Genomic DNA, 27,483 nt, shown 5'->3' on the forward strand with positions numbered 1-27,483 from the left:
TTATCATCCCATCTGGCGTGCTTATATCTCATGGTGTTCCAGTCGGGGTCTTCCGTCTAGAATTTTTTGGTTGTCCCGGTTTCTGCTTTTCCTTCAGACAGGTCTGGATTCTGGTCTTCGGCTAGAAACTCTAGAGGTGCAGGTTTCTGCCCTTTCCATTTTCTTTCAACAAAAATTGGCCCTTATTCCTGAGGTGCAGACGTTTCTTCAAGGGGTCTTGCGCGTGCAGCCTCCTTTTGTACCTCCGATAGCTCCCTGGGACCTAAACTTAGTGCTTCTGTTTCTTCAGTCGCCCCTGTTTGAACCTTTGGAGGAGGTCGATCTTAAGTACTTGTCTTGGAAGACTGTCCTCCTCCTGGCTCTCGCTTCGGTTCATAGAGTTTCGGAATTGGGTGCTCTGTCCTGTAAGCCACCTTACCTTGTGTTTCATGCTGATAGGGCGGAACTCCGGACGGTAGCCACCTTTCTTCCCAAGGTTGTGTCGGCTTTTCATATCAATCAGCCTATTGTGGTACCGTCGTTGCTGGAGGACTCTGGTTAGATCTTCTACCTTGGATGTGGTTAGGGCTCTCCGCATCTCTGTTGCCAGGACGGCGTCTCTCCGTAAGTCTGAGTCGCTTTTTGTCCTCTATGATGCTGTACGGAGGGGTTGGCCGGCGTCTAAGCAGACTTTGGCACGTTGGATCCGGCTGACTATTCATCAGGCTTATAATAGTGCTGACCGTCGTCCTCCTTCGTCCATTTCGGCTCATTCCACACGTTCTGTGGGTGCGTCATGGGCGGCCGGTAGAGGAGCCTCCACGTCACAATTGTGCCCTGCGGCTACTTGGTCTTCAGTTCACACGTTTGTCAGGTTTTACAAATTTGATAGTTTGCTACTTCGGCATCCCGTTTTGGCCGACTTGTTTTGCAGGCGCCGCAGAGCGCTCCCGCCCGTGGGGAAAACTTTGGGACGTCCCCAGCGTAAGCATCTCCAGTGTCCCCTAGTGGATGAAAGAGAAAATGGGATTTTGGTACCTACCGGTAAATCCTTTTCTCTGATTCCACAGGGGACACTGGACGCCCACCTCTGCGCTCTATGCCTGCCTGTTCGGTTTTGTTCTGTATTTAATATGATTTAGTTATTGTGTGTTCTTCTCTCCTTTCACTCCGCTTGTTCTCCACCTCCTCTCGGTCTTCAATTTCTAAACTGAGGGCTGGTGGGGCATAGAGGGGGAGGAGCTTCACACTTCTAAATTTTAAAGTGCCAGCTCCAGCTATCCACGCCTCTATACCCCCCAGCGTAAGCACCTCCAGTGTCCCCTGTGGAATCAGAGAAAAGGATTTACTGGTAGGTACCAAAATCCCATTTTCCTCCTTCTGCCTCTTTTTGCTATTGATTGCATTATATTGGTTGTTACTAATTCTAAGGAGATTTTTAATATCTAAGTTTGATTTTCTAGAGATTGGTGCTAATTAGACTTTCTTTTTCTGTGTGATATAAATGTGTAATTGACTAGTAAATAATCATCACACTGCTACTGTAAGTGGTACAGAATGAGGTTATTGATATGATGAGCAGGTGTATATAAAAAAAAACTCCAAAGTTGTTTTAGTGTGCTTAGGAATCATGATCCAGGAAATAATAGGGCTGATACCCGAAGAAGTCATGAATGTGCAAAACGCATCGGATTGTCAACAATAACACTGTCTAACAACCTCATCGAAGAGCATTATTTTGCTCCTGTCTGTTTGAAAGTAAATGTATATGTATTTGCTGCATGTTACAACTGGACCTGCAGAGACCCACTTACAGCCACATCATCCAGCTCTAAGCTTCACTGCATCACTGTATTATGGTCCCTAAGCACATCCAGGGATGTTTGTTCGTATCTACTAATGAGCACCTTTCACATTGTTTACCAAATTTGGATAACTACCCACCAACAATGCCTCCCGGAGATAAAAGTACTAGCTGGTATAAAATTACCTTAGCAACATAGGGAGTTGGTACAACACTGTTATCTCGGCGGTCTGGATACCGACGCTTACAATACCAGCTCCAGAATACCAACGCCGGTCAGGATACTGGCGCCAGCATCCCACCGCCGGGATGCTGAAGGTAAGTAACGGGGTTGGGGGGAGGGATAGGCACTTGGGGGATGGTTAGGCACTAAGGGGGGAAGGTTAGGTTTAGGGGGCTGGAAGGGTGAGGTTAGGTTTAGGCTCTAGGGTGAGAGGATAGTTTGAGGCACCAGGTAGGGAGGGTTAGGGTAGGGAGAGGGGTAGGGTTAGCATACTGACCACCAAGTGTCGGTATGTTAACCCTGTTAGGATCCAAACATCGGGATTCTGACCCCCTGGATCCCGACTGTCGGATTACATACCATTTGTCATTGTCTGACCCTTTGGATTAAGGGCCTGGCCATGATTCTGGCCCCAAGTCTGAGGGAGCAGAGATATCATTACCTGACTCTGCCCATCCAGCCTTCAGTGCTTGGGCTACATTGGCCCTATAGACAAAAGCTTTAAAAATAATTACAACTGCTATTTGTTAAAAAAATTAATAAATGAAATGTTTTACTCACATTAAGTTGGTGTGATGAGGGCCTGGATGAGATGATTGAAACAATCATGAAAATGAATGACCAACAATGTGACTATTGAGAACTTTGACAGAATCAAATTGCAGCTTTAGCAGAGAAAGTTTGTATGTATGTTATCATATAAATGCAGGGTCTATAAATGATTTTCTTATTTTTTGAGTTTATAATAAAATAGACGATCTTTAGAATTTTCAATAATTGCTATCAAAATAAAATCAACAGTTCAATGGTAAAGTTTAATCTAGAGTCAATTTCCAGGTAAAATATAATATCTTTATTTTTCCTATTGGGAATATAAAAATAATTCCACAACCATTATGAGAATGTAAAAAGCCACAATGCTGAAAATCAAATTTGTAACCAAGAGTTAACATTTACAGGGTACTGTGATTGGATCCTTTATTTAATAAAATGTTGTTTTGTATCAGAATTATAAATATCCTAGAAATTAATACACACCACTTCTATAATATCATATTGGGCAGCACGGATGGTGTAATGGTTAGCATCACTGCCTCACAGCACTGTGATCATGGGTTTAATCCCACTATGGCCCTAACTGTGTGGAGTTTGTATATTCTACTTGTTCTTGCATTGTTTCTTCCCAAAATGTACTGGTTGGTTAATTGGCTCTTGAAAAAAATTTAACCCTAGTGTGTAATGGGTGCATGTAAATGTATTATGGAATATAGATTGTAAGCTCCACTGGGGCAGGGACTGATGTGAAATGTGCTGTGTCATATATGTGTGCTATATAAATAACTGGTAATACATAATACGTTTATATTCCAGTTTCACACCAGGTACAGAAATGTATGATTGTATCTGGAGATGCTACCTTGATAACCAAGGCAGAATTATTAGTAACAAGAGAAGAAAGGTGGTTACCTTGATTTGGTGCACAGAGCTTGTCAAATATATTAAAACTTATCACTCTTAATGGTATACTAGTGAAAGTACCTGGTGTTGCCCAGGTTTAAATCTTCAAGTTATAAAGTTTTATTATGTGATGGGATCAAAATCTATCCAGTGGAAGGCCCAGAACAGGATCCATGGGTCACAGTTCTGCCCGGTACACTCTGTCGTGAGGGCTGACCGGGACCTCAACCACTTCCCAGATCAATTGCCACCCCTCTGTGAAGTTTTCGTCCAAATCTATCCAGTGGAAGGTCCAGAAAATGCTCCCCAGGTGATGGCTCTGGCCAGCATCCCCGAGTCAAAGTTCTGCTCAGTGTACACCAATGGGAGATCAGACCAGGACGTCAACTCCCTAGTACGTCTTCTGGAATCCAGTGTTACCACTCTGTGACGTTTTCGTCCAAATTATGTAATGTCGTCCAAATCCCTCAAATGGAATGCCCAGAAAAGGCTTGGTCAAAGTTCTCTCCCAGCGCACTCCGCCATGAGGTCCGACCGGGACCCCAACCACTTCATTAGGCATCCCAGATCAATTGCCACCCTTCTGTGAAGTTTTCGTCCAAATCTATCCAGTGGAAGGTCCAGTAAAGGCTCCCCAGGTGATAGCTCTGGCCCCGAGTCAAAGTTCTGCTCAGTGTACACCAACGGGAGATCAGACCAGGACGTCAACTCCCTAGTACGCCTTCTGGGATCCAGTGTTACCACTCTGTGATGTACTCATCCAAATTATGTAATGTCGTCCTAATCCCTCAAATGGAATGCCCAGAACAGGCTCCCTTGGTCAAAGTTCTTCCCAGCACACTCCGCCATGAGGTCCGACCGGGACCCCAACCACTTCATTAGGCATCCCAGATCAATTGCCACCCTTCTGTGAAGTTTTCGTCCAAATCTATCCAGTGGAAGGTCCAGTAAAGGCTCCCCAGGTGATAGCTCTGGCCCCGAGTCAAAGTTCTGCTCAGTGTACACCAACGGGAGATCAGACCAGGACGTCAACTCCCTAGTATGCCTTCTGGGATCCAGTGTTACCACTCTGTGATGTACTCGTCCAAATTATGTAATGTCGTCCTAATCCCTCAAATGGAATGCCCAGAACAGGCTCCCTTGGTCAAAGTTCTTCCCAGCGCACTCCGCCATGAGGTCCGACCGGGACCCCAACCACTTCATTAGGCATCCTAGACCAATTGCCACCCCTATGTGAAGTTTTCATCCAAATCCATCTAGTGGAAGGCCCAGAACAGGCACCCCGGGTCAAATTCTGCCCAGGGTACTCCAACGGGAGGTCCGACCGGGACCCTTACCCCCTTAAAGCCTGACCAGGATCCAACTGGACCACCTCGCATTGGTTTCATCCCAATCGGTGCAGGGGTGTCTGAAGGCATAACTGGACAAACAAACAGACCAAAGAACTTTATATATACGATATTAAATTGTTGGTGGCATACACTAATAAGTAAAATATTTAAGAGAGAAATGGTACAAATATATATAATTTTAAAAACATAGGAAAAAGTAATAAATATTATTCGTAAGGTTGCAATACTTGTATGTGCCAGAATAGCACAATTATAACGTTTGTAATACATGTACACTATATTATGTTGTGTCAAATACAAAATAATTCCACTTGAGTGATTACAAAGATCGTATCTAAATAGTAACCCTCTGATCTTACTATAATACAAAGGTACTGATTTATTTATATTTTAATAATCCTTAATACTCATGAAAAAAATAAGGTATTGCAAACAGAATATATATGTCACGATCCGAAGCTAGGAATTCCTCTGAGGAGGACAGGGAGCCAGGGGGGGGTTAGGATGGCTAGGAGGCAGTGAGCGATTTTCGTTCAGATTTTCCCTTGAAAAAGTGAACGAAAGTCGTTCGCTAAAAATCGTTGGTTACTAAATTACTGAACGATTTTCGTGAACGATGAACGATTTTTTAATCATGCATACAGTGAATGGAAATCGTTCATCGTTTATCGTTCATTCTGTACAACATGAACGATTCTCTAAACGAAAATCGTTTGTTGGACTGTCAGAATGGACGATGAACTACAAACGTGAACGCACATGAACGATTATCGTTCATCGTTCACTTTAAAAATATGAATTATTTGCAAACGTTTTAACGATAACGACGTCGTTATAGTTAAATCGTTCAAAAAAATCGTTATTTGTGTACACGCACCTTTATAGATAGTAATACAACACTTGACACTGGACTCTAACATATAAATAAATCAGTATATTGCTATTGTAGTCAGTGAAATTAGCAAAACATAATGAAATTATATTATGCTCAAGAGTTCATATATAATGAATAATCATTATAGGAACCTGCATTTTTTTAATCTTTATTTTTTTATTTGTATTGATTTACTATATTTCTAATGCATAGTAAGTATTATACAAATCCTTAAGGAGCTGATGTTTATAATGGGTTAAGCAACCAGAACCAGTTGGGCAATTAAGGATGTATACTTTGATACTGCATATGAAGGGAGATGCATCACACATAGCCTACACATGGCAGATGAATAAACTAGGTGATTTGTGACAGTACACACTTGAGAATCTGATTGAAAGCACTCTGAAACATTCACCCACCCAGGAAGTGGTTGTTTAGCTATGTGCATGCCAATAATAGTTTCTAGTTCAGTCTGCTAAATCTGCAATTGTCCACATTGTTATGATGTGGTAGCTGAATGTAAAGTATCACCTCTGCACCTGGCGTCAGCTTACATGTGACCTGTAGACACTTCCTGGGCCTGCTTTTGCAGTTGCTATAGGTGGAGCTAACAACATCATTGACCAATATAATATATATATATACTGTGTATATATATATATATATATACATACATAGTGCATCCGGAAAGTATTCACAGCGCTTCATTTTTTCCACATTTTGTTATGTTAACAGCCTTATTCAGAAATGGAATAAATTCATTTTTGTCCTCAAAATTCTCCACACAATACCCCATAATGACGTGTAAAAAGTTTTTTTTTAGATTTTTGCAAATGTAATTAAAAGAAAAAACTAAGAAATCACATGTACATAAGTATTCACAGCCTTTGCTCAATACTTTGTTGATGCACCTTTGGCAGCAATTACAGCCTCAAGTCTTTTTGAATATGATGCCACAAGCTTGGCACACCAACTTTGGGCAGTTTCGCCCATTCCTCTTTGAAGCTCCATCAAGTTGGATGGGAAGCGCTGCTGCACAGCCATTTGCAGATCTCTTCAGAGATGTTCAATTGGATTCAAGTCTGGGCTCTGGCTGGGCCACTCAAGGACATTCACAGAGTTGTCCTGAAGCCACTCCTTTGATATCTTGGCTGTGTGCTTAGGGTCATTGTCCTGCTGAAAGATGAACGTCGCCCCAGTCTGTGGTCGAGCGCTCTGGAGCAGGTTTTCATCCAGGATGTCCCTGTACATTGCTTCATTCATCTTTCCCTCTATCCTGACTAGTCTCCCAGTTTGTGCCTCTGATAAACTTCCCCACAGCATGACGCCACCACCATGCTTCACTGTAGGGATGGTATTGGCTTGGTGATGAGCGGTGCCTGGTTTCCTCCAAACATAACGCCTGGCATTCACGCCATAGAGTTCAATCTTTGTCCCATCAGACCAGAGAATTTTGTTTCTCATGGTCTGGGAGTCCTTCAGGGGCATTTTGGCAAACTACAGATGGGCTGCCATGCGCTTTTTACTAAAGAGTGGCTTCCGTCTGGCCACTCTACCATACACGCCTGATTGGTGGATTGCTGCATAGATTGTTGTCCTTCTGGAAGGCTCTCCTTTCTCCACAGAGGAATGCTGTAGCTCTGACAGAGTGACAATCGGGTTCTTGGTCACCTCCCTTCTCCCCCGATCACTCAGTTTAGATGGCCAGCCAACTCTAGGAAGAGTCCTGGTGGTTCTGAATTCCATTTACAGATGATGGAGGCCACTGTGCTCATTTGGACCTTCAAAGCAGCAGACATTTTTCTGTACCCCTCCCCAGATTTGTGCCTCGAGACAACCCTGTCTCAGAGGTCTACAGACAATTCCTTGGACTTCATGCTTGGTTTTGTGCTCTGACATGCACTGTCAAGTGTGGGACCTTATATAGACAGGTGTATGCCTTTCAAAATAATGTCCAACCAACTGAATTTACCACAGGTGGACTCCAATTAAGCTGTAGGAACATCTCAAGGATGATCAGTGGAAACAGGATACACCTGAGCTCAATTTTGAGCTTCATGGCAAAGGCTGTGAATACTTATGTACTGTACATGTGATTTCTTAGTTTTTTTTTTAAATTAAATTAGCAATTATCTCAAAAAAACTTTTTACATGTTGTCATTATGGGGTATTGTGTGTAGAATTTTGAGGACAAAAATTAATTTATTCCATTTTGGAATAATTCTGTAGCATAACAAAATGTGGAAAAAGAGTGCTGTGAATACTTTCCGGATGCACTGTATGTATATATTCAATCTAAAAGCCGCATAGTACATCACAGTGATAATATTAATAAGCATATAAAATCAATTAGTTGATTAAATATTGATTTTTCAATTTATTAAATAATTTACGTTACAGCAAAAACGCACGTTTTTCAAAAAGAATTAAAAACGCTAGGTTCCTTCGATCCTATTTTTTTGGGGGTGCTTAAAAAAGGTATATGTTACTACTACAAAAAAAATCAGCAGGGTACTCTGTTTCATAGTGGAGAAAAAATCATCAAGCTGACGCTTGATTACTTGTGTACCGCATACATAATTTACACATTGTTAAAAACCATACCAAAAAAGTCAACTAAACTGAGGCAATCTGATAAAACTCGCATACAGAAAATGAAACTTAACTAAAATTGATGGGAAGGGTATTCTCTTTAGAGAAACCAAAATTGAAACTTTCCAGAGAGAGAGAGGTAGACACAGAAAGATAGTCAATCATGGCAGCTGCTCATTCAAAGTGCACATTTGGTAGTCTTTTAAATACGGACTGCCATATTACTAGCTACTCAAAAAACAGTTAGTTATGAAACACTTAGCGAAACTATTACCAAAATTGGAGTATGTTTACTACTTTAGTGATGGTGCTAGTGCACAATACAAGAACTGCAAAAACTTTTTGAACTCATGCTTCCATAAGGATGACTTCAACATTCAAGCAGAATGGAATTTTTTTGACACATCTCATGGTAAGAGTCCGTGTGATGGCATTGGAGGGACAGTTAAACGTCTAGCCACACGCACCAGTCTGCGAGCAGTGGAAACCCATCACATCTTGACACCTTTTGGACCTGTATAGCTGGGCAAATGAAAATGTACATGGCATATTGTTTTTTTACGTGTCACAAAACGAAATACAAGACTGCAAAGCCAAGCTGCATAGCCATCTAAAAACAGCAAAGACTGTGACAGGAACACATTCTCATCACAGATTTCGGCCTGTTAGTATATCGATTGTCATCAGACGACATGAGGATAGCAGGAACCAGAGTTAGTGTCACTATGACCACAGTCACAGAAAATGTAGACAAAACTGATCTGCAACCTGGAATATACATAGCAGCAGTGTATGATAACATCTGGTACATTGGGTATATCATTTAATGTAATGATGAGGAACAAGATGTGTTGGTAAACTTCATGAAACAAAACTCATCAACAAATGTGCTGTCCTGGCCTTTAAGAGATTATAAGTGTTTTTTGTTTTATTCACGTCCTCTGTGTAACGGAAGTGCCTACTATCCAAGGAAGTACTGGAAGGCAGTATACACTTTCTGTTGACACTTTAAGGAAAATTACAGATCGTTACAAGTTCCAAACAAGGGAAAAATTAGATTGTTGACTCAACTTCAGTTATGGACTCAACTTATGTTAAAGGTTTTAAATGTCACGATTTCTTGTGTTAATTATGTATACGGTACAACAGTAATCGAACATTAACTTCATTATTTTTTCCTCCACTATTAAACAGAGTACCCTGCTGATTTTTTTGTGTGGTAGTAATGTTTACCTTTTTAAGCACCTCCAAACAAATGGGATCCCTAATGTTGATGGAACCTAGTGTTTTTAATTCTATTCGAAAAACGTGCATTTTTGCCGAAACGCAAAAGATGAGGCTAATAAAGTAATTTGGTTTTGATTTTTGGATTCGGGGGGAAAAGTTACCTTAGGGGTTAAAATTTCATGGTGATTCCTTAATAAACACCCGTGATATTTCAAATAAACTGGATAAAGAAGCCACGATTAGTAAATAATTTAATAAATTTAAAAATCTATATTTATTAAACTAATTGTCAGACAGTCAAGATATTTGGCAGAAATAGTTGTCTTGGCATCCTCTCAAGTAAAAAAATTTCGTAGAAATCTGAGATGGGTGGTGGACACCCCTGGTTGAACTGACATGGAATGACCCTACAGTTTAATGTCATTCTTGAGGGGACACTTGCAATAGTAGCAATTCAAAGAGTACAGTAACTTATAGTGCTTAGCCTGCTTCAGATTTGCTGATCTTTGAACACAGGTACAAAATTTTTTATCCAGAAACTCCTGAAGACTTAATAAACAAAAAAAAATATTTCAATGTTATGGACGCAGACGCGGCAATAAACTAAAGTGTGTAATGCAAGAGATTAGTACATGGAAATAAAAGTGTCATCTAATGAATTCAAGTGACAAGAATTTCACATACAGCAGATCTTTATCCTTATTACAGAACAAAGACTCCAACTGATTTTTCTAAACTATGGGCAAACAGATATAAAAACCCGGATGCCCGAGGTTAAGCCACACTGAAGTCCATTAGGACAAAACGTGTTGGGCATGGTTTGTAGCAGGATGCAGACGTGGTGACGTCGAGTGCCGTGTTTAAATCTGGTCGGAGACCCGGAGGTCTCCGTGAAACTGACTGTTTTTGGAGCCAGCGTGATCCGGGAGCAGGTGCGGTCCCGCTAATTAAATGCTGCTTTGATGTATGTGAGCAAATATGAGTAAAGGTTTTTGTTATCATTTTTACTCACAGAGTGCGCCTTTTATTTCTTCTTTTTTATATATATATATAAAAAGCACCAATCCATGGCACTCACCGTTCCTAGATTTGGGGTGCAACATGGTATGTGACCACATTGTTTAAATAGAAATAACAGGGGCTCTGCACTCACCATAATAGCTAACAATAATAATAGTAATAAACATAATGAACAGTGGAGTTTTGGTTCATGAATTGATCAATGCATTTAAGCTTGCAGCCCCCGTCACGGGACCCCACTTTACTGCAAGTCCCTACTCTATTGCTCAGAATTATAACATGGACATAGCCATCACATTAGTGTTAAACTCAGGGTATGCTATCAAGGTTTAAAGCTCACAGCAACTTTGCTTTTAAATGTGAGACAGTTACCAAGCACACCTGTTGCAAAGCACCTAGGAAAACAGCTGACACAAGTTAAATAACTAGTTAAAAGGTGTGCATGAGAAAATGTGATCACAAAAATGATTAATTATAAAAAATAATCATAATAAACAAAAAGCCCCAATCCACGGCACTCACCATTCCTAGATTTGTGGTGCAACATGGTATGTGACCACATTGTTTAAATAGAAATCACATGGGCTCTGCACTGAGTAATAAATCCAGGATTTCTAAGAAGAATTTCAACGATTCCCTGACGGATCGGCTGTTATCGATGGCTCCTGATCAGTATTTCCAACTGGCGGATCGGCAGTTCCTGTCGGATCGGGGAATCAGCGACATGTCCATCTGATGTATTGGGCCATTTAGGTTGGTTGACATTTTCACAGAGCTTACCCTAACCAATTTGGTACCCTAGACAAGATTTTGGCAGGTACCTCCTAGCAGATAATCCCGCCACCAATTTTAGTGTTTATACACGGATGGCAAATATAATATATCACATTGCTTTTGAACTATGTATGCATTCTAATGCCACACCCCTGGCCTCATCCAGCACCCGTATCCCTGCACAGCATCCCTCTCCCAGCACAGCAGCCCTGGCCTCATCCTGAATGGGTATGAAATACCGCCGGCTGCATGGCCGGCAGTTCGATTCCCGTCAGCGGCAGCCCGACAGGAGCAGAGTGCAATGCAGCAGAAGCCCGACAGCGCTAGAAATCCCGATCGTGGATAGGTAAGTATCCACTATCCTAACCCCCCTAACCCTCCTTAGGGGTGCCTAACCCTAACTTCCCCCCCAAGTGCCTAACCCTAATCCCCCCTCTAAGTGCCTAACCCTAACCATCCCCTTCCCCGCTAACTAAACCTAAGTCCCCCGGGGGGTGCCTAACCCTAAGTCCCCCCCGGGGGTGCCTAACCCTAAGTCCCCCCCGGGGGTGCCTAACCTTCCCTCCCCCTAGCCTAACCCTCCCGGGGGGTGCCTAACCCTAAGTCCCCCCCGGGAGCCCTAAACCTAACCCTCCCCCCCTGCGGCTGTCCGCTCGCGGCGCCCGGCATCACTACGATCGTGATGCCCGGCGTCGGGGAAATGCGGGCATCTACATCTAGACGCCCGGCATTTCACCCTTGCCGGGATAAGACAGTCGGGAAGCCGGCTGCCGGTATATAGGCAGTCGGCTTCCCAATTGCTTCCCCCTCATCCAGCACCCCTCTCCCAGCACAGCAGCCCTGGCCTCATCCAACACCTTTCTCTGCACAACATTGTTGCGGTGTGACTCACGTGCTCCGCAAAGGCTCGTAGGAGGAGCGGCTGTGGTTGACCTCTGCCTGATCGGAGCTAAGCTCCAATCATGGTAGCCATTGTCCCACTCTGACGCTGACCTTAGGCTTGGGAATCGGGATGCCCTAGGCATTTGCCTATAATGCCTATACCTAGGGCTGGCTCTGCATTTTCATGATGAACCCCACGCTCAGTGGGAAACGCAGGATTTCTATAGAGGGGTTTCCAAATACTTGCTTTTAAAGCAAGTGTGGCCAGTCCTTGAAGAGGGCATAATCAACACTTAACCAGCTATAATATATGTCATACAAAGGTATGAAATAATTCTGACATATACAGGACCAGTAATCACAGTATACCATTATATGCGGAAGTAGGGCCATCTTGTCTGTGCTGGATGCTTTTATTTCACATGTGTGCTCCATTCCAGATCATTTGAGCAAGTTCGGGAATCAGGGGGGGGGGGGGGGGGGCAGAAAAAGAACCTTGCACTGCTGTGGAGATAGATGTACAGATTGGTCCCCTTATTTACTGGATAGTGTATTATTATACAGTATTAATAATTGACCCTATAGATGGTCTATATCAGTGCTCCCCTAACAGTAAATTTTTTCCAGATCTCCTAGTTGGTGCACATGTATATTCATTACTGTCTGACACATTTTAAAAGATCAATAGGTGGTGCTAATTATTTCATTTGTGATACTGAGGGAATCTTAATAACATGCAACTTTAGTATTATATGCTATTGTGGTCATCATGGTGTGGGCTACTGAAGGGGGTTTCCAAGCAACCGGAAACCCCTCTTCGATTGCCTATGACGCTGAACCTTTCCATTATAGTGTTATTGATATTGAATTGAGAATTGAATTTTGCTTCATTTATATGTGCAGATTGAAATACAATCACTTGAAAACATAACTAACACAGCACAGCTTTTAAATAAGGTGAAGATGTCATGGCTAGTAGTACCATTGAATGCTTGGAGAATTTTGTTTAAAAGCAGCAACTATTTACTATAGATACAGCAGCATGAGTAGTAGGGAGCAGTGATTGTCAGTTGAGTAATGACACACTGTCAATTCTTTAGACAATGAGCACCTAATAATGCTAAATATCTGTTAGTTAATCTCACAAAACATGTTCTGTTATTCAGGAATAAAGCAAAGAAAATAAATATTTGGATAAACATTCTTAGTACGCTTTTCATTTAGTCTTCTTATGTACACTAAGGGGTACATTTACTAATAATCGAGTTTGGTCGAGTTCTTCAGTTTTTAAACTCACTTTACTTCACCAAAACTTTGGAGAGTTTTCCCTTTTAAAACTCGCAAATTTGCTATGAAGTGAGTTTAGCTAAAAGTGAGCTTTTTGATGGTGAAACAGATTGAGTTTTTTTCCCCCAATTTGCGAGTTTAGAGGAGAGTTTAGATGAGATTACCTACTCGAGATTGCCGTGTTTTCTCTCTGCAAAACTCACCTGAGAAAGCAGCCTGCCCATATCAGTGAAATATGTGAAGGCTGCTTGTGTATTGAACCTGTAAAAAAAGTGTTACATGTTTGATGAAAAATGACATAGGGCCCCCCCCCCCCCCAAAAGCATAACCAACCCCAGACTTGCCAGCCAGTCCGGGCCCCCCAGCCGCAGCATCAGCCCAGACCGCTAGTCAGCCCAGGCCAGGGATCCCTGGGGAGTTGGGGACTGCTCCAATGAAGGGGTCCCCCTCTCTAGGGCACCCCTGTCTTAGGCTGATAGCCCGGAGCTATCCCCGGCACCCTAGGGCGGTGGGTCCCGGGTTAGTGTTTAGTGTAAAATAAATGGTTAAATATTATCTTTAGTTGTGGAACTACACATACCAGCAGCCTCTCACGCATGCTGGTATTAGGAGAACCACAAATACCCCGCATGCGGGGCATTAAGGGGCCGCTGGTACTTGTAGTTCCACAACCAAAGCAATATGAAAAAAAAACAACATACACCGTAAAAGTTACATTTTATTCTAACATACATACTCACCTAGTATCTGAAGTAATCTATAGGGGTACCTATAAAAAAAAAATCGACATAGATTGCACCTCTGAATCAGACTCCATATGTTCTTTTTAGCAGTATAGCAAATAAGTAAATCATGTGTCTCATTACTTTTATTGTATATATTTTATAAGGAAGAAGCTATAAAAGTTCAAAAAGACTTAGAGAAGCAAGTAGCTAAGGAAAAGTCAGAAACCCAAATATTATTAAGGAAAGAGCAAGATCTTGTAAATAATCAGGAAAATCTTCAGGTAAATGTTTTTAATGTAGGTTTAAGCATTACATTATTTCTTTACTTCTAGGTTTGGACCCAGCTTAACTATTACGCCTGTGCAACCATCTGAAGAAGGGGTTAGCTAATGGAACAAATCTCAGAAAAGACTTGATAAATTGCTTCAGACCTCAGTACCCATTGCATGTAATTTTAACTGCAGTATCCTATGTTAGCTTGCCTAATGCAGGACATATCTGATACAGATGTGTCCTTATAATATACACTTAGCGTCTATACGCCATACGGTGCATGACACCTGATGCGACTGAGTCACTCCGAGAGTTGTGGACAGGGGCGCTGAGAGGGGGGAGCGGGTACAAATCTCAATTAAGGTAACAGTCTCAATTAGATCATCACGCAACTGTGCATAATGAATTACTTTAAATCAGGGTCCAATTTTCAAGATATTTTGTATTCTTGATGACTCAAATGGGATAAAGAAAAACATGGCTATATTTCTAAAGTGCAGGTTTTTAGAAGTAGAGATGTTGCCCATAGCAACCAATCAGATTCTAGCTATTATCTACTAGAAGGCGCTAAAGGTGCTAAATATTGAGACTTTGCACGTTAGGTGTGATGTGCACGAGCGATGAGTGAGAAGAGGACTGGGAACGGATATAGGGTCAGGAGGGGTTGGGGATAGGGGGGAGCTGCTGAGGCAGCTGGGGTGACCCGGAGAAGCTGTATCCATATATTTACTAGTACTTTATATTATTTTACATTTATGGGCCGTATTCAGTGTGAGGCGAAAACCCGTTTTCAACCGTATTCAATTTGAGGCAAAACACGTCATTTTCGCCTGTTTTAATTATCCCCATAAGACTTTTCGCCGGTGTTAAAAGTCTTCGGAAAAAACCGGGGATAAGTTTTCACCACTGAATAGGTGGTGAAAAAAGTGCAGAATAGTGGTTTAGGGGTGCAGGCTTAAATAAAATAGCCTGCACCCCTGGGAGAAACCCCTACAAGTATTCTGCCTTAAAAATATTTTAAAAAAGCGTTCAGGACACCCCATAAAAGGTAGTTTAATTTTGGGGTTTAAAAAAAAAATAGAGGATCAAAGTTTTAAAGCAGCAAAATTGATTCAGAGGGGGGCCCTTTGTATGCGGCAGGTGTTTTGAAGAATGCGGGTAGTAGCGGCAGGTGCATTTTTGAAGGATATTAAAAATGCACTTTAGGGACTTAAAAATATGCTTGCACCCATTTTCATGTACCCCAAATTTGATGCAACTAGTTTTTTTTTGCAAAAAAAAAATAAGTGCTATTCTTCACCCCTTCTTCACAGGCGCATTTATGCACCTGCCGTGGCTATTTAAAAACCCTACTTACCTTCCGCAGGCCAAAACAGGGTACTCATAGTGATCCCCCATGTCAAGACATCATTAGGGGGGTCCCTGGATGATTTCCCGAAAATTCCCTGATTTTTCCCTCCCATACTTACCTTTCCGCCGGGTCCCGATTCCGCAGCTTCTGGAATTGAATACAGGGACAAGCGGGCACGCGCCCGAATACTTTATCCCCGTCAAAAGCTCCGATGTGATGCGAAAAGTCCGGCATGCAGAAAGCCCGGACTTTTCGCTCCAAATTGAATACCCCCCTATAGTGGGATTGTTTATAAACAAAAACTGTAGGGCAGGTGTAGATAAATGTGGATCTCCAGGTGTTGTGAAACCACAAGCCCCAGTATGCTATACCAGATAAAGAAGAGCTAGTAGGCTAATCAGGGAATTCCACATGTAGTCCAGGCAAGGTGTAGGGCATAGACAAATACATGAAATGACAGCAATAGGAATATAAATCACAGGAGGAATTATCCTGCATTTTATGTTCAGTTACAAGTATATTATTAAACATCATCATTCACAGAGAGGAATTGTGCTTGTTAAATACATTTTTATTTTTTTGTTTTTTAATGATTTCTTAGTTTTTTGTCTTATAATTGTTTTTATTTACTGTAACACAAGGTATAGAAAATTATACACTATATGCTGTGTTGGATATACATTTTTGAGACCCTGAAGCTTGAACTGTTATTGTGGCCCCTTTTCAACCAGTACAATAGGGCAATATCCGACAAGGGGCCTGATTCAGCTTTGGGAATAGAGTGAGAAACAGCATGTAACTGATCATCTTGGTGAAAACATGCTGCATTGCAGGTGGGGCAGATGTAAAATGTGCAGAGAGATTTAAATTTGGGAGGAGTGTGTCCAAACTGACATTTAATTGCAGTGTAAAAATAAAGCTGTGCAGATTATATGGAGGCTACATGCAAAACCAGCCAGTATTTATTAGAGATGTGCGACGAACCCTGTGTTTTGGTTTTGGATCTGTATCTCCCCTGGTTTTGGATCTGGATTGGTTTTGCCAAAACCGCCCTTACGTGTTTTGTTTTGGGGTTTTGGTTTTGGATCTGTATTTAAAAAAAAAAAAAAACAGGTAAAATCACATAATTGGGCCTGTTTTTGTTCCTACAGTATTATTAACCTCAATAACATTTATTTCCACTTGTTTCCAGTCAATTTTGACCACCTCACAGCTCACTATATTGTTTTCATCCAGTTTAGGCCCAAAATGTATACCAATCTAGCTGGCTGACTAAGCTAAGCAGCAGCAGTGGGCGGCACAAGATGTGGCAGTTCAACAACCAACATGGCACATCAGGAAACAAATGTTTTTATTATTCAAGAGATGCCTGAGGGAGTTAGCGCATGTATGTAGTTGAAGGCAGGGGGGGCAGGAAGGGTTGATTGGAAGTAAATTTCATTTCATTTTTTAATTCCAAAGTAAATTTATGAGGGAGGGGAGGCATTTACAAAAAAAAAATGACTCATTCACATCAGTCCTTGCCCCAGAAGAATACCTGAGCACCATGCCTGCTGTTGCTGCTGGGAGTGGATTTTTTCACCTCAGAAGGGGACCAGGAAGACTTCTAGTAGTGCTTTCCAAAACAATTGACTGTTAAATAATCCTTTGCAAACCTTCCACTTACAAAAGAATTTCCCAACCTGTAAAGGGACATTAAAAAAAACATAGTTTGTTAGTAGCCTCCAAACTGCCACTTAACCTGCACAGATATGTGGACAAGTGCAAGATTTACGATTTAAGGTCTTATTGTGTGTTTTTTGAGAATCCTGCGCCTGTTTCTGCTACTAGGAGTGGATTTTCATCCCAGAAGGGGACCAGGAAAAGTGCTTTCCAAAACAATTGACTGTAAAATAATCCTTTGCAAAGCTTTCACATGAACATTTCCCAACCTGTACAGGGACATTAAAAAATATAGTTAGTTAGTGGCCTTCAAACTGCAGTTGTACCCACTGTCCACTTAACCAGAGCAGATATGTGGACAAGCGGAACAGAGCAGCAAATGCAACATTTCAGATTTAAGGTTTAAGTCTTACTTTGTGTCTTTCTTGAGAATTCTTGAGCACCATGCCTGCTGCTGGGAGTGGATTTTCATCCCAGAAGGGAGGAAACATTGTTTCGTCTTCCCAATGGACACAGATCTGAAGAGATGGCAGGAAAAAGATTCAATTTGGAGGCCCTTACACAAACTGCCTTTGCTTTACTTGAGCTGCCCACCTTCCAGTGCGTACTCAGAAAGTTTTCAGCACAGCCGGGAACCTTGTCAGTGTCAGTGATTGGCCTGACTACTTCCCCAAAATGTGGAAAAGATGATGTCCATCAAAATTTTACGAGAAAGACCTTTACCGTCAATTACGTGCAAAAATTACAGAGGCACCTGTAATGGTGGATTCCAGTGGGGACAAATTAATATTGTGTGAAGAAGATGATGTATACATCACCCCAGATTATACCATCAACCAACCAAGCCTATATCGTATAACTTACAGCTGTGTTCCCTGTTAGAGTGGGGATTCTTTGTCCACTTTAGTGGATGTGAGCTCCATTTTAGTCCATATCACCACACCCCCTACACATCTTCTGACTTGGGCTACAAGAGGAGCAGCTGCACTCTGGAATACAGTTGCATGGTGTTGTCCCTCTGTCTCGCTGAAATTCAGGTAGAGGGGTCATGGGTAGGGACTGGGAGTGGGGGCACTATAATCAGAGAACTCAGTTTTAGCTGGTTTATTCTATTTTTTAAACCATATCCTCTATTTTCACCTTTTGAAAATGTTTATGTGAATCTCAGCTGAGGCATTTGTGATGTCATGGCTAACGTGCACACACATACAGAAAATAAACCACTTTTATTGATTGATTAATTTTTTTTTGCACTTGGGGGGGAGAGCACCCCTGAAAGAAGCAGCAGCCCCTTGATAAATGACACAGGCAGCACCCCTGCACAGCTACGTTGCTGGTGATAAGTGTGGCTAACGCGCACACAGGCAGAAAAAAAACACTTTTATTGATTGATTGATTCATATTTTTTTGGCACTTGGGAGGGAGAGCACCCCTGAACGAGACAGCAGCCCCTTGATAAATGACACAGGCAGCACCCCTGTACAGCTACGTTGCTGGTGATAAGTGCGGCTAACACGAGAATTTTTATTTTTTTCACACTAGGGGTGAAGATGAAGAGCATCCCTGATGGACAGAGCAGTGAGCACCCCCTAAACAACACAGCAGCACAACCAGCCAGCCAGCCCCTATGGACATTAAGCAGCCAGCCCCTGACACAAGTGACAACAGTAGCCAGACCCTATCAGCACAGTGATCACAGCCCCTTCCTTCCTCTTCACTGTCAGCAGTAGCCAGCCCCTATCAGCACAGTGATCACAGCCCCCTCCTTCCTCTTCACTGTCCACAGCCAGAATGAAAATGGCGGCAATCGTGGGGAACCTTTTATACAATCCAAAACCCGTGAGAATCCAACAGCAGGATGATGATGTTTTGCCTCGTTTTGAGATCTGAGTCAGGCGGGAAAACCCATAGCCAACTCAGATCTCGGGTTGGAATTGAAAGTTCGGGTGGGTTCTGTTCTCTGAGAACCAAACCCGCTCATCTCTAGTATTTACTCTACATAATAAAATCTATGTATGTATTTGCACCCCTTACATTGCAACATAGTTTATCCTGGTTCTCAGTTTTGTACTCTTTCTCACTCTACTCCCAAAGCTGAATCAGGCCTAAGGTCCAAATGTCATTGCTGCCTTTGCAAGGACTTGAGGCCCAACTGGCAGAGATGTAGAAACCCCCCAGAGAGATTGAGAGACTGTAGATAGATAGATGTAGAAACCCCCAAGAGAGTGAGAGAATGTAGATAGATATAGATGTAGAAACCCCCCCAGAGAGATTGAAGATAAATCACATACAAAACTTCCTCTGTAGGATCTCAGCTATTGATCCTCCTGAGTGGGATCTCTGGAATCCCCCTGAGACAGGTCTCTCCCCCACACTGCATGCTCCTGCCTCTGTGCTGCATGCCATCCCTCAGTCAGCTCAGCTTTCAGTTTGTGGCCAGAACTGCAGGGCCGACTTCTGGCAGATGGGACAGCACAAAATTCAGATGGGAGCACCTAGTGGCACCTGGCAGTACTGCACTCAGCAGTGACCGAGACAGCAGCTCTCTATTCTGTGTCCGGCTGGCTCAAAAGAGCCATCCTCTGGCCGGAGCTGTAGATAGAGTGTCTGCTGAGCGTTACTGATCAGGGGGGTTTGTGGGTACTCAGAAACCCTCCCTACATTAACTACTGTAGAGCATATTCTATGGTCAATATTAAGTACTTCAACCCATTGGTTTATGTTTCTGTCACTAAAATAACCTTATTTTAATAACACAAACTTAAAAACTCCATTGATTTTGTTGATAAATTCACTCAATAAAAAATTTGCTTCAGGGCCCCTCCGGGGTTAGGAGCCCTGAAGCTTGAGCTTCATTAGTTTCACAGTAGATCCATCTCTGACTAATGCCCATATTCAATTTGAGGCGATGACATCATTTTCGCCTATTTCAATTATCCCCATATTCAATTACATTGACTTTTCGCCGGTGCGAAAAGTCAATGTAAAAAAATGGGGATAATTTTTCGCCAGCCTTTAGTAGGCGAAAAGAAATGCAGAATTGAGGTTTAGGGGTGCAGGCTTAAAAAAATTAGCCTGCACCCTTGGAAATGCCCCTTAAAACGAAATGTGCAAAAAAAAGTAAAAAAAAAAAAAAATCGGGACACCCCAAAAAAATTGTTTAAAATTTTGGGCAGAAAAAAAAAGGAACAGTCTTTAAAAATAGCAAAATAGGTTCAGGGGTATTCTGGAAGTATGCGGCAGGTGTTTTCTAGAATAGGCTTTTAGCGGCAGGTGCTTTTTTGCAGAATTTTAAAAAACATTAGTTTAGAGACTTAAAAATATGCTAGTACCCATTTTCATGTACCCCAAATTCGATGGGACCACTTTTAAAAACGAAAAAAAAAAGCTAAGTGCTCTTCTGCATCACTTCTTCAATGTTGGGAAAAAACACCTGCAGCGGTTAATTTTCCCGAAAATTCACGTATTTTTTCGCCGAACAAAGTTTTGCTGGTTCCTGATTTCGCCTACTTTGGAATTGAATATGGGGAATAGCGGGCACGCGCGCGATACTTTTCCACCTGGAAAACACTCGAAGGAGGCGAAAAGTTGAGCAGGCGAAAAGTATGGACTTTTCGCCTCAAATTGAATATGGGCATATAGGTAAGATATACACACTACAATTCAAGGTTCTCACACTTGCTTACAAAGCCCTCACCCATTCCTTTCCCATTTACATCTCTGACCTCATCTCCCTCCACTCACCTGTCCGCCCCCCTCGCTCAACTAATGAACGCCGCCTCTCATGCCAACTGATTACTTCCTCCCACTCCCGCCTCCAAGATTTTGCCCGTGTTGCTCTCGACCTTTGGAACTCTCTCCCTATCAGACTCTCCTCCTCTTTACAATCCTTCAAATGGGCTCTTAATACCCTCTACTTCATCAGAGCGTTCCAGCTCCCATCCTAACTTGCTGCAACATGCTCCTTCCTCCCTGTTTGCCCCATCTGTGTCACACCTGTTTGTCTGCCCCTCCCCTTTAGAATGTAAGCTCTTACAAGCAGGGCCTCTACCCTCTTGTGCTTCTCCTTACTTTACTTTCACCTACTTCTTACCCCCCACCAGGGCACCTAACACTTGTTTGCTTACACTCTGTTGCATATCTAGGTGTTATGGTCACTAATGTAGCAATGTATATTATCCATGTCCTTGTCCTATTTTGTACTGTAAGTCAGTTGTCAAATTATTTGTTTATGTACTTTGTAAGGCACGTTGGAACACTTGTGGCGCCATATAAATAAAGGATAATAATAATAATGTGTATATCCAGCAAATAATGTCATACAAGGAACAAAATAATGAAACCTGCTGAAATTGCTGTTCTCTTTAAAGTAAAATTTCTATGTGAGGCACCTAAAGATTGCCTCTAAATAATGTGTATCATAGTCTTAAATCACAGTCTTTATACAGTTTATATAGTTTTGATGTTATCAGATTCAAGGTACATACTTTTGTTTTAACAAAGTTACATGATGTCTCTGTATAAGAGGCCTAGCAGCTTTGCAATTGCGATCCTTGGAATAATGGTAATGCAGCAGGAGGCATCACGCCTCCTGCTGCATTACGTATCCGACCTGCGTTGTCCAACACTGCATCGTATACTCTGCGGACCATCAGCCGGCAGCGTGACCCATGGGGTCCTGCAGTCAGCCACCGCAGATTAGAGTAAGAGGCCAGGAAATCTCCATCAGCTGACGGAGAGCCTGGCCTCTTCCCTCCCCCCCAACGGCGGCGACGTGCCTTCCATTTCAGGAAACGGAGGCCATCGCCGCCTCCCCCCGCTGCAGACTGTCAATCACTGACAGTCTGCTGCCAGTTTACGTGTGGGCTTGCAGACCTGTTCTGCACATGCGCAGAATGGGTCTTGCGCCGATTCCCGAACTTCTGCTGAATTAGGCCCAAGGTTATTTCAATCATGTGATTAGGTCTTAAGGTGCATACACACAGGGCTATTCGCTCCATAAGCGACATCAAGAACGATTTAGTTCAGTGCCGGCCACCCTCCCTCATCCCCGAACAATATCGTCAGGTTGGACGGGAGGTTCGGGCAATGAACGGTAACAACCAACTACAAACGGGAGCGCGCATTGGTCGTTATCATTCATCTTTTTGGGGCAAAAGCTGAACGATATTTTGGACAGCTCAACGATAACAATATCGTTATTGTTCCGTCGTCCAAAATATTGTGGCGTGTGTACATGGCATTACATTAATGATGCTAAAATAAGTTACTGTCTGTGCAGGATGAGCATCCATCTGCAGGGGGTGGGCAATCCTAAGAAGAAGTGGGAAGTGGGGCTGCTGAACTCATAAATAACTCAGAAAATAACTTATATAATTTGATATACAGTACAGTATTACAATTCAGTAATCAATTTAACATTAATATCTAAACTACAGTGATTTTATTGGTATTCCTAATGCTAATTCACACAATGCTAATTAACACAAGTTTCACCCGTTTCATGAGTCTCCCTAATTTACTCAGCTAAATGTAAATATTTTTATAGGAACAGTTTCATAACATTGTAATGGAAAATACTGATCTAAAGAAGTTGGTTGGTGATTTACAAGAGGCTCAAATGCAGCTGCAAGACACATTAAAAAGCAAAGAGGTAGGAAAACATAATCAGCTTTAAACAGCCTTATAAAAATATAGGCTACAATTTGAACATAAATCACCTTTTTTTTTCTTAGGAAGTAATAGATCATCTTAAAATAAAAATAAGTGATTCATCTTTGGATGTCGAAAAATTTTCCAGGAAAACTGAAGAGCTGAAGACTGAGTTGAGCCAGGAAAAGTCAGTACACATTGTATTATACTTGTAAATACATAAATGAACACTTATACAAACATATTAAAGCTAAAAAGTTTTCAACAAAGCTTCCAACAATGTGGTTCTCAAATTTTCATGCAAGAAATTATTAATGAACCCACTGCCACTGTACATAAATATAGAGGGTTGTTTAATGTATTAATGATCAGCTGATAAGCTGGCCACACACATGGCGATGTACACACGATCAGCCAATGTGTACGATTTCACTTGAAACTCTCCCCGGCAGCTCTGCACACGATCTCCACACGATTTGGTGTCCAATCTTCAAACGATCTCTCCTGCAGTCAGACTTTCACAGTGCATCACCTCCTAGATTGTCAGATCTGCCAATGCGATGTGCGACCAGCGGGGACGCGCATCGTGATCGTGAGTGGGGACTCACGATTTACTCACGATTTGGCCATATTTTACACGATCTGTCGTTCCAATGTGACGGAATCGGACAAATCGGGTAAAATAGTCTCTCTCCAGTGACCTGTGGATTTTACAAAATAGACAAGATCCAAAACAAACAATAAGATGCAGCACTGTTTTAATAATTCTAATAATAATAACTAGAGTCATGGTGCATACACACGGTCCAACTTTGCAAGACGATATGAACGATATCGTTTATCGTTATATCGTTCATATCGTTGACTTTTTTACAGTCAATGAACAACGATGCGCGTGGCCACATGTATGATAACAATATCTAGGATCGACCGTACAACTTGCTCAATATCGATGGCCAAACTGAACGATCAACGATAGTCGATATCGTTGTTTTGGGCCACTCCCTAGGCACTCCCCGGTCTCAATTTTGCAAGACACGCTGGCTGTAAGAAAACAGACGGCAACACAGATCCTGTGCACATGTTTACAAGCTAAAAAAAGGTAAGTATATATTTTTTTCCAGCTATCGCTGGCCACCAATGAATTCCATCAAACGGGGGGCACTGAATATAGGACACTGCAAATGGGGGGCTCTGCATAAGGGGCACTGCATAAAGGGGCACATCATAAGGGGGCACTGCATAAGGGGGCTCTGCATAAGGGCACAGCATAACGGCTCTGCAGGTGGGGGCCAGCATAAGGGGGCTTTGCAGGCGGGCTCTGCATAAGGTGACTCTGCAGGTGGGCACTGCATAAGGGGGCACTGCATAGTTGGAGGCCCTTATTTAACGGACTCAGTAATAGTGAACTCAAAAGAACTGTTTACAGTTTTATTTTAATGTGTTTTCATATTTTATTATTTCAAACATGGCTGGAAACCGCAAATTTTGGACAGGGTTCCTGGATTTATACCAAGCCAATGAGTGCTTGTGGAATATCAAGCTGAAAGAGTACTCAGATCGGGACCTTAAAAACCAGGCATACCAGAAGCTGCTGATGTATAGCAGGTGCCTGAAGAAGAATGCAGACATAGCCTGGGTAAAGCAGAAGATCAACAACTTCCGGACAGTGTTCATGCGGGAGCACACCAAATATATGAAGGACAACCGTTCCGGAGCAGGGGCTGACGAGGTGCAGAAACCAAGTTTATGGTATTATGAACTACTCTCCTTCGTCCTAGAGAAAGAGCCGGAGAAGCGGTCAATCAGCTCACTGGATGAAGACGTGGAGGAGGTCTGTCCAGAGGGTGAACCGGATAGTCAGAATACCGTAAGTACATCAACAAATATATAGTTTCTTTTTTTTTCTTTTTTTTTGTTATAGCAAAGATTACTGTACTAAAAACTTGTCCAACAGTGGAAAGTGATTAATTACTTGTTTTCACCCTTACCCACTTTACCAGTGTAATGATATTAATAATGTAAATTATAATTATTGGACCAATTTGGTCATGTATTTTATTTGATAATTAACATTTGTTTCTCTCCTAGTTCCTTCACATGGAAGTGGATCCTGACGTTCCGGCCAGTGAGCTGGTGGAACTTGAGTACACCATCGTTGAGGTGCCACCACCACCTACTGAACCTGCCGCCAAGAAGCGGAGGTCGGCGGGCAAGGCGTTAACATCCTCAAGTTTTGGACCGGGTCGGGCAGAACAATTTTTAAAAAGTGCTTAGAAGGTGCTACATACAAACACAGAAGATTTCACTATTTTTGGACTGAATATCGGTAATGAAATGAGGAAAATGAAGCCTCAGTCCCAGCTGTATTGTTGAAAGTGGTGGTAAATTGAGAATTAACTTCACATTTAATATGTATCGATAGACATGGATTAATTTATAATATAGTAAAAGGGTAATCATAAAAAACATATAAGATACATGACACTAAAACAATCACAGATATAAGAATTCAATAATCCGGCAATGTAAAGGTTAGAATGTAAAAATAATCAATTCAGCTGCTAGCCGATGAAAAACGTCTCATCTCAATAAGTAGTAGCCATGAGAGTGTAAAAGTTAATAAAGCAGATGGTATCGCTTAGACGGATAAAGTCATTGTATATTCAAGGATGGCGAAAACTATAGTTCATTGAGCAAAGGTATTCACAAAAGTTCCAGTGACTGCTGGTAAATAAATGGTTTGTGCCAAAGGAATATGAATAACTCTGGTACAGTAGCTTACCCGCTGAGTGAATGGATGTAGTTCGTAAGCTGAGCAGCAAGGTAAGTTCCACTGTGTGCACACTCGTGAGTCCTGGCCGGGAAAGATGAATGTAACAGCAGGAGGGGCGTCAGTAGCGGTGAAGCTCTTGTAGTGATGCGGCTTGGATCAACATAAGCCGCTACTGGTCAAGCAAGGTCTCGCTGAGCTGGGCTGAAACCCTGGAAGATTTTCCTTAATGTTACTACTCGAAGTGGCGGAGTGGCTGCAATGAGCGGATTCTGTAACAGTAGCAGGTCAGAGTGGGAACACCTAACGCGTAGCTGGCTGTTTCCTCAGAGGTAAAAGTTCCCACTCAGATGCATCAGTCTTATATGCCCAGATAATTATGATGATCCATTGCAGGTGAAATGCTCATTTGTAGCAAATTGATTATGTGAATAATACTATGTAGCAGCAGACTCTGATATAGAATGTTCACATTGAACAGACTCATAAAAGTAACATGTTAAACAATAATATTTCTCCAGTGGATATGATCAAAAAATGATGAAATAAAATGAAATAAAAAATATTATTATAAGAAAAATTATAAATAGTAAGAATTATAATGATAATGGAAAAAGTATATAAAGGATAAAAATAATAAAATGCATATGCATGAATAATGATATTGAATATTGTTGATTGCAGAATAAAATAAATATAAATAAATAAAAAATACAAAATACTAAATAATTTGCATAAAGTTAATACAAAATGCATAATTTAAAACAATATTAACGTTAGTTAATTGCACAATGTAAAAAATTACATAAATCTAATCATAGACACCATATTATTAATCAGATATATAAGGGGCATCCACTGGACACAAATAGATAAAACAGGAAAAAAGAAGATTGATGTTATGGATAGCGTATTTATATTAACCATAATAAATTAATGACTACAAAGACCTCAGATATTATTATAGCTGAGCTGGAAATAAATTTCTTTAGACAAGATTATTGGGAAAATTATGATGCAATAGTATAAATAGAACATCTCTATGTTTATCATTTTATTATGGAAGTTTGTCCCAAATCGGGAGACCCAATATCTGTGATATGTGTATAGATAGTTAGACATGATGTGAATCTTATAAATAAGAAGTGAAGTGAAAAGAGTGAAGAAATCGAAAGAACGGATGTTAATATACATGTTGCAGTAGTGACCAGTCCCAACAGTGAGATATATTTAGACTTAAAGTATAAGGATTCATCAGTAGTGCACCACGCATATGTGTTGAGATGTCTGATATCGAAGTTGGTAACTAGTAATGTATAAGGGTTTGTATATATCTGTGACATTGAAGGTTGACCACCCCTAGGGACCTAGGGTGAGGGGTTCCAAGGTCACATGAGATTCAACAGTTATTGAGCTCTATGGTATCATTGAGTCCTTTTGGTGAAAGAGTGTCTAGGTTAAAAATCCAAAAGGCTTCACATTTGCATAAAAATTTAAACCTATCTCCACCTCTTGTCATAAGGTGTCCACCTCTTGTCATAAGGTGAATTTTCTCCAAAGCTATAATGGTTA

The 27,483-nt window shown here is 41.6% G+C and overlaps 1 protein-coding gene across 1 annotated transcript in view; it reads left to right on the forward strand.

Annotated features, from left to right (window-relative positions):
* SYCP1 (synaptonemal complex protein 1) overlaps positions 1 to 27,483 on the forward strand; it is a 470,977-nt gene that overhangs the window by 289,852 nt on the left and 153,642 nt on the right. Inside the window, exons 16-18 of the mRNA XM_088446296.1 lie at positions 14,365 to 14,481; positions 23,035 to 23,139; positions 23,222 to 23,325. Coding sequence (XP_088302422.1) covers positions 14,365 to 14,481; positions 23,035 to 23,139; positions 23,222 to 23,325 — 326 coding nt within the window. The remainder of the gene's footprint in view (positions 1 to 14,364; positions 14,482 to 23,034; positions 23,140 to 23,221; positions 23,326 to 27,483) is intronic.

Source organism: Taudactylus pleione, unplaced genomic scaffold, assembly GCF_031769625.1.
Source record: "Taudactylus pleione unplaced genomic scaffold, aTauple2 ptg000396l, whole genome shotgun sequence".
Lineage (NCBI taxonomy): Eukaryota > Metazoa > Chordata > Amphibia > Anura > Myobatrachidae > Taudactylus > Taudactylus pleione.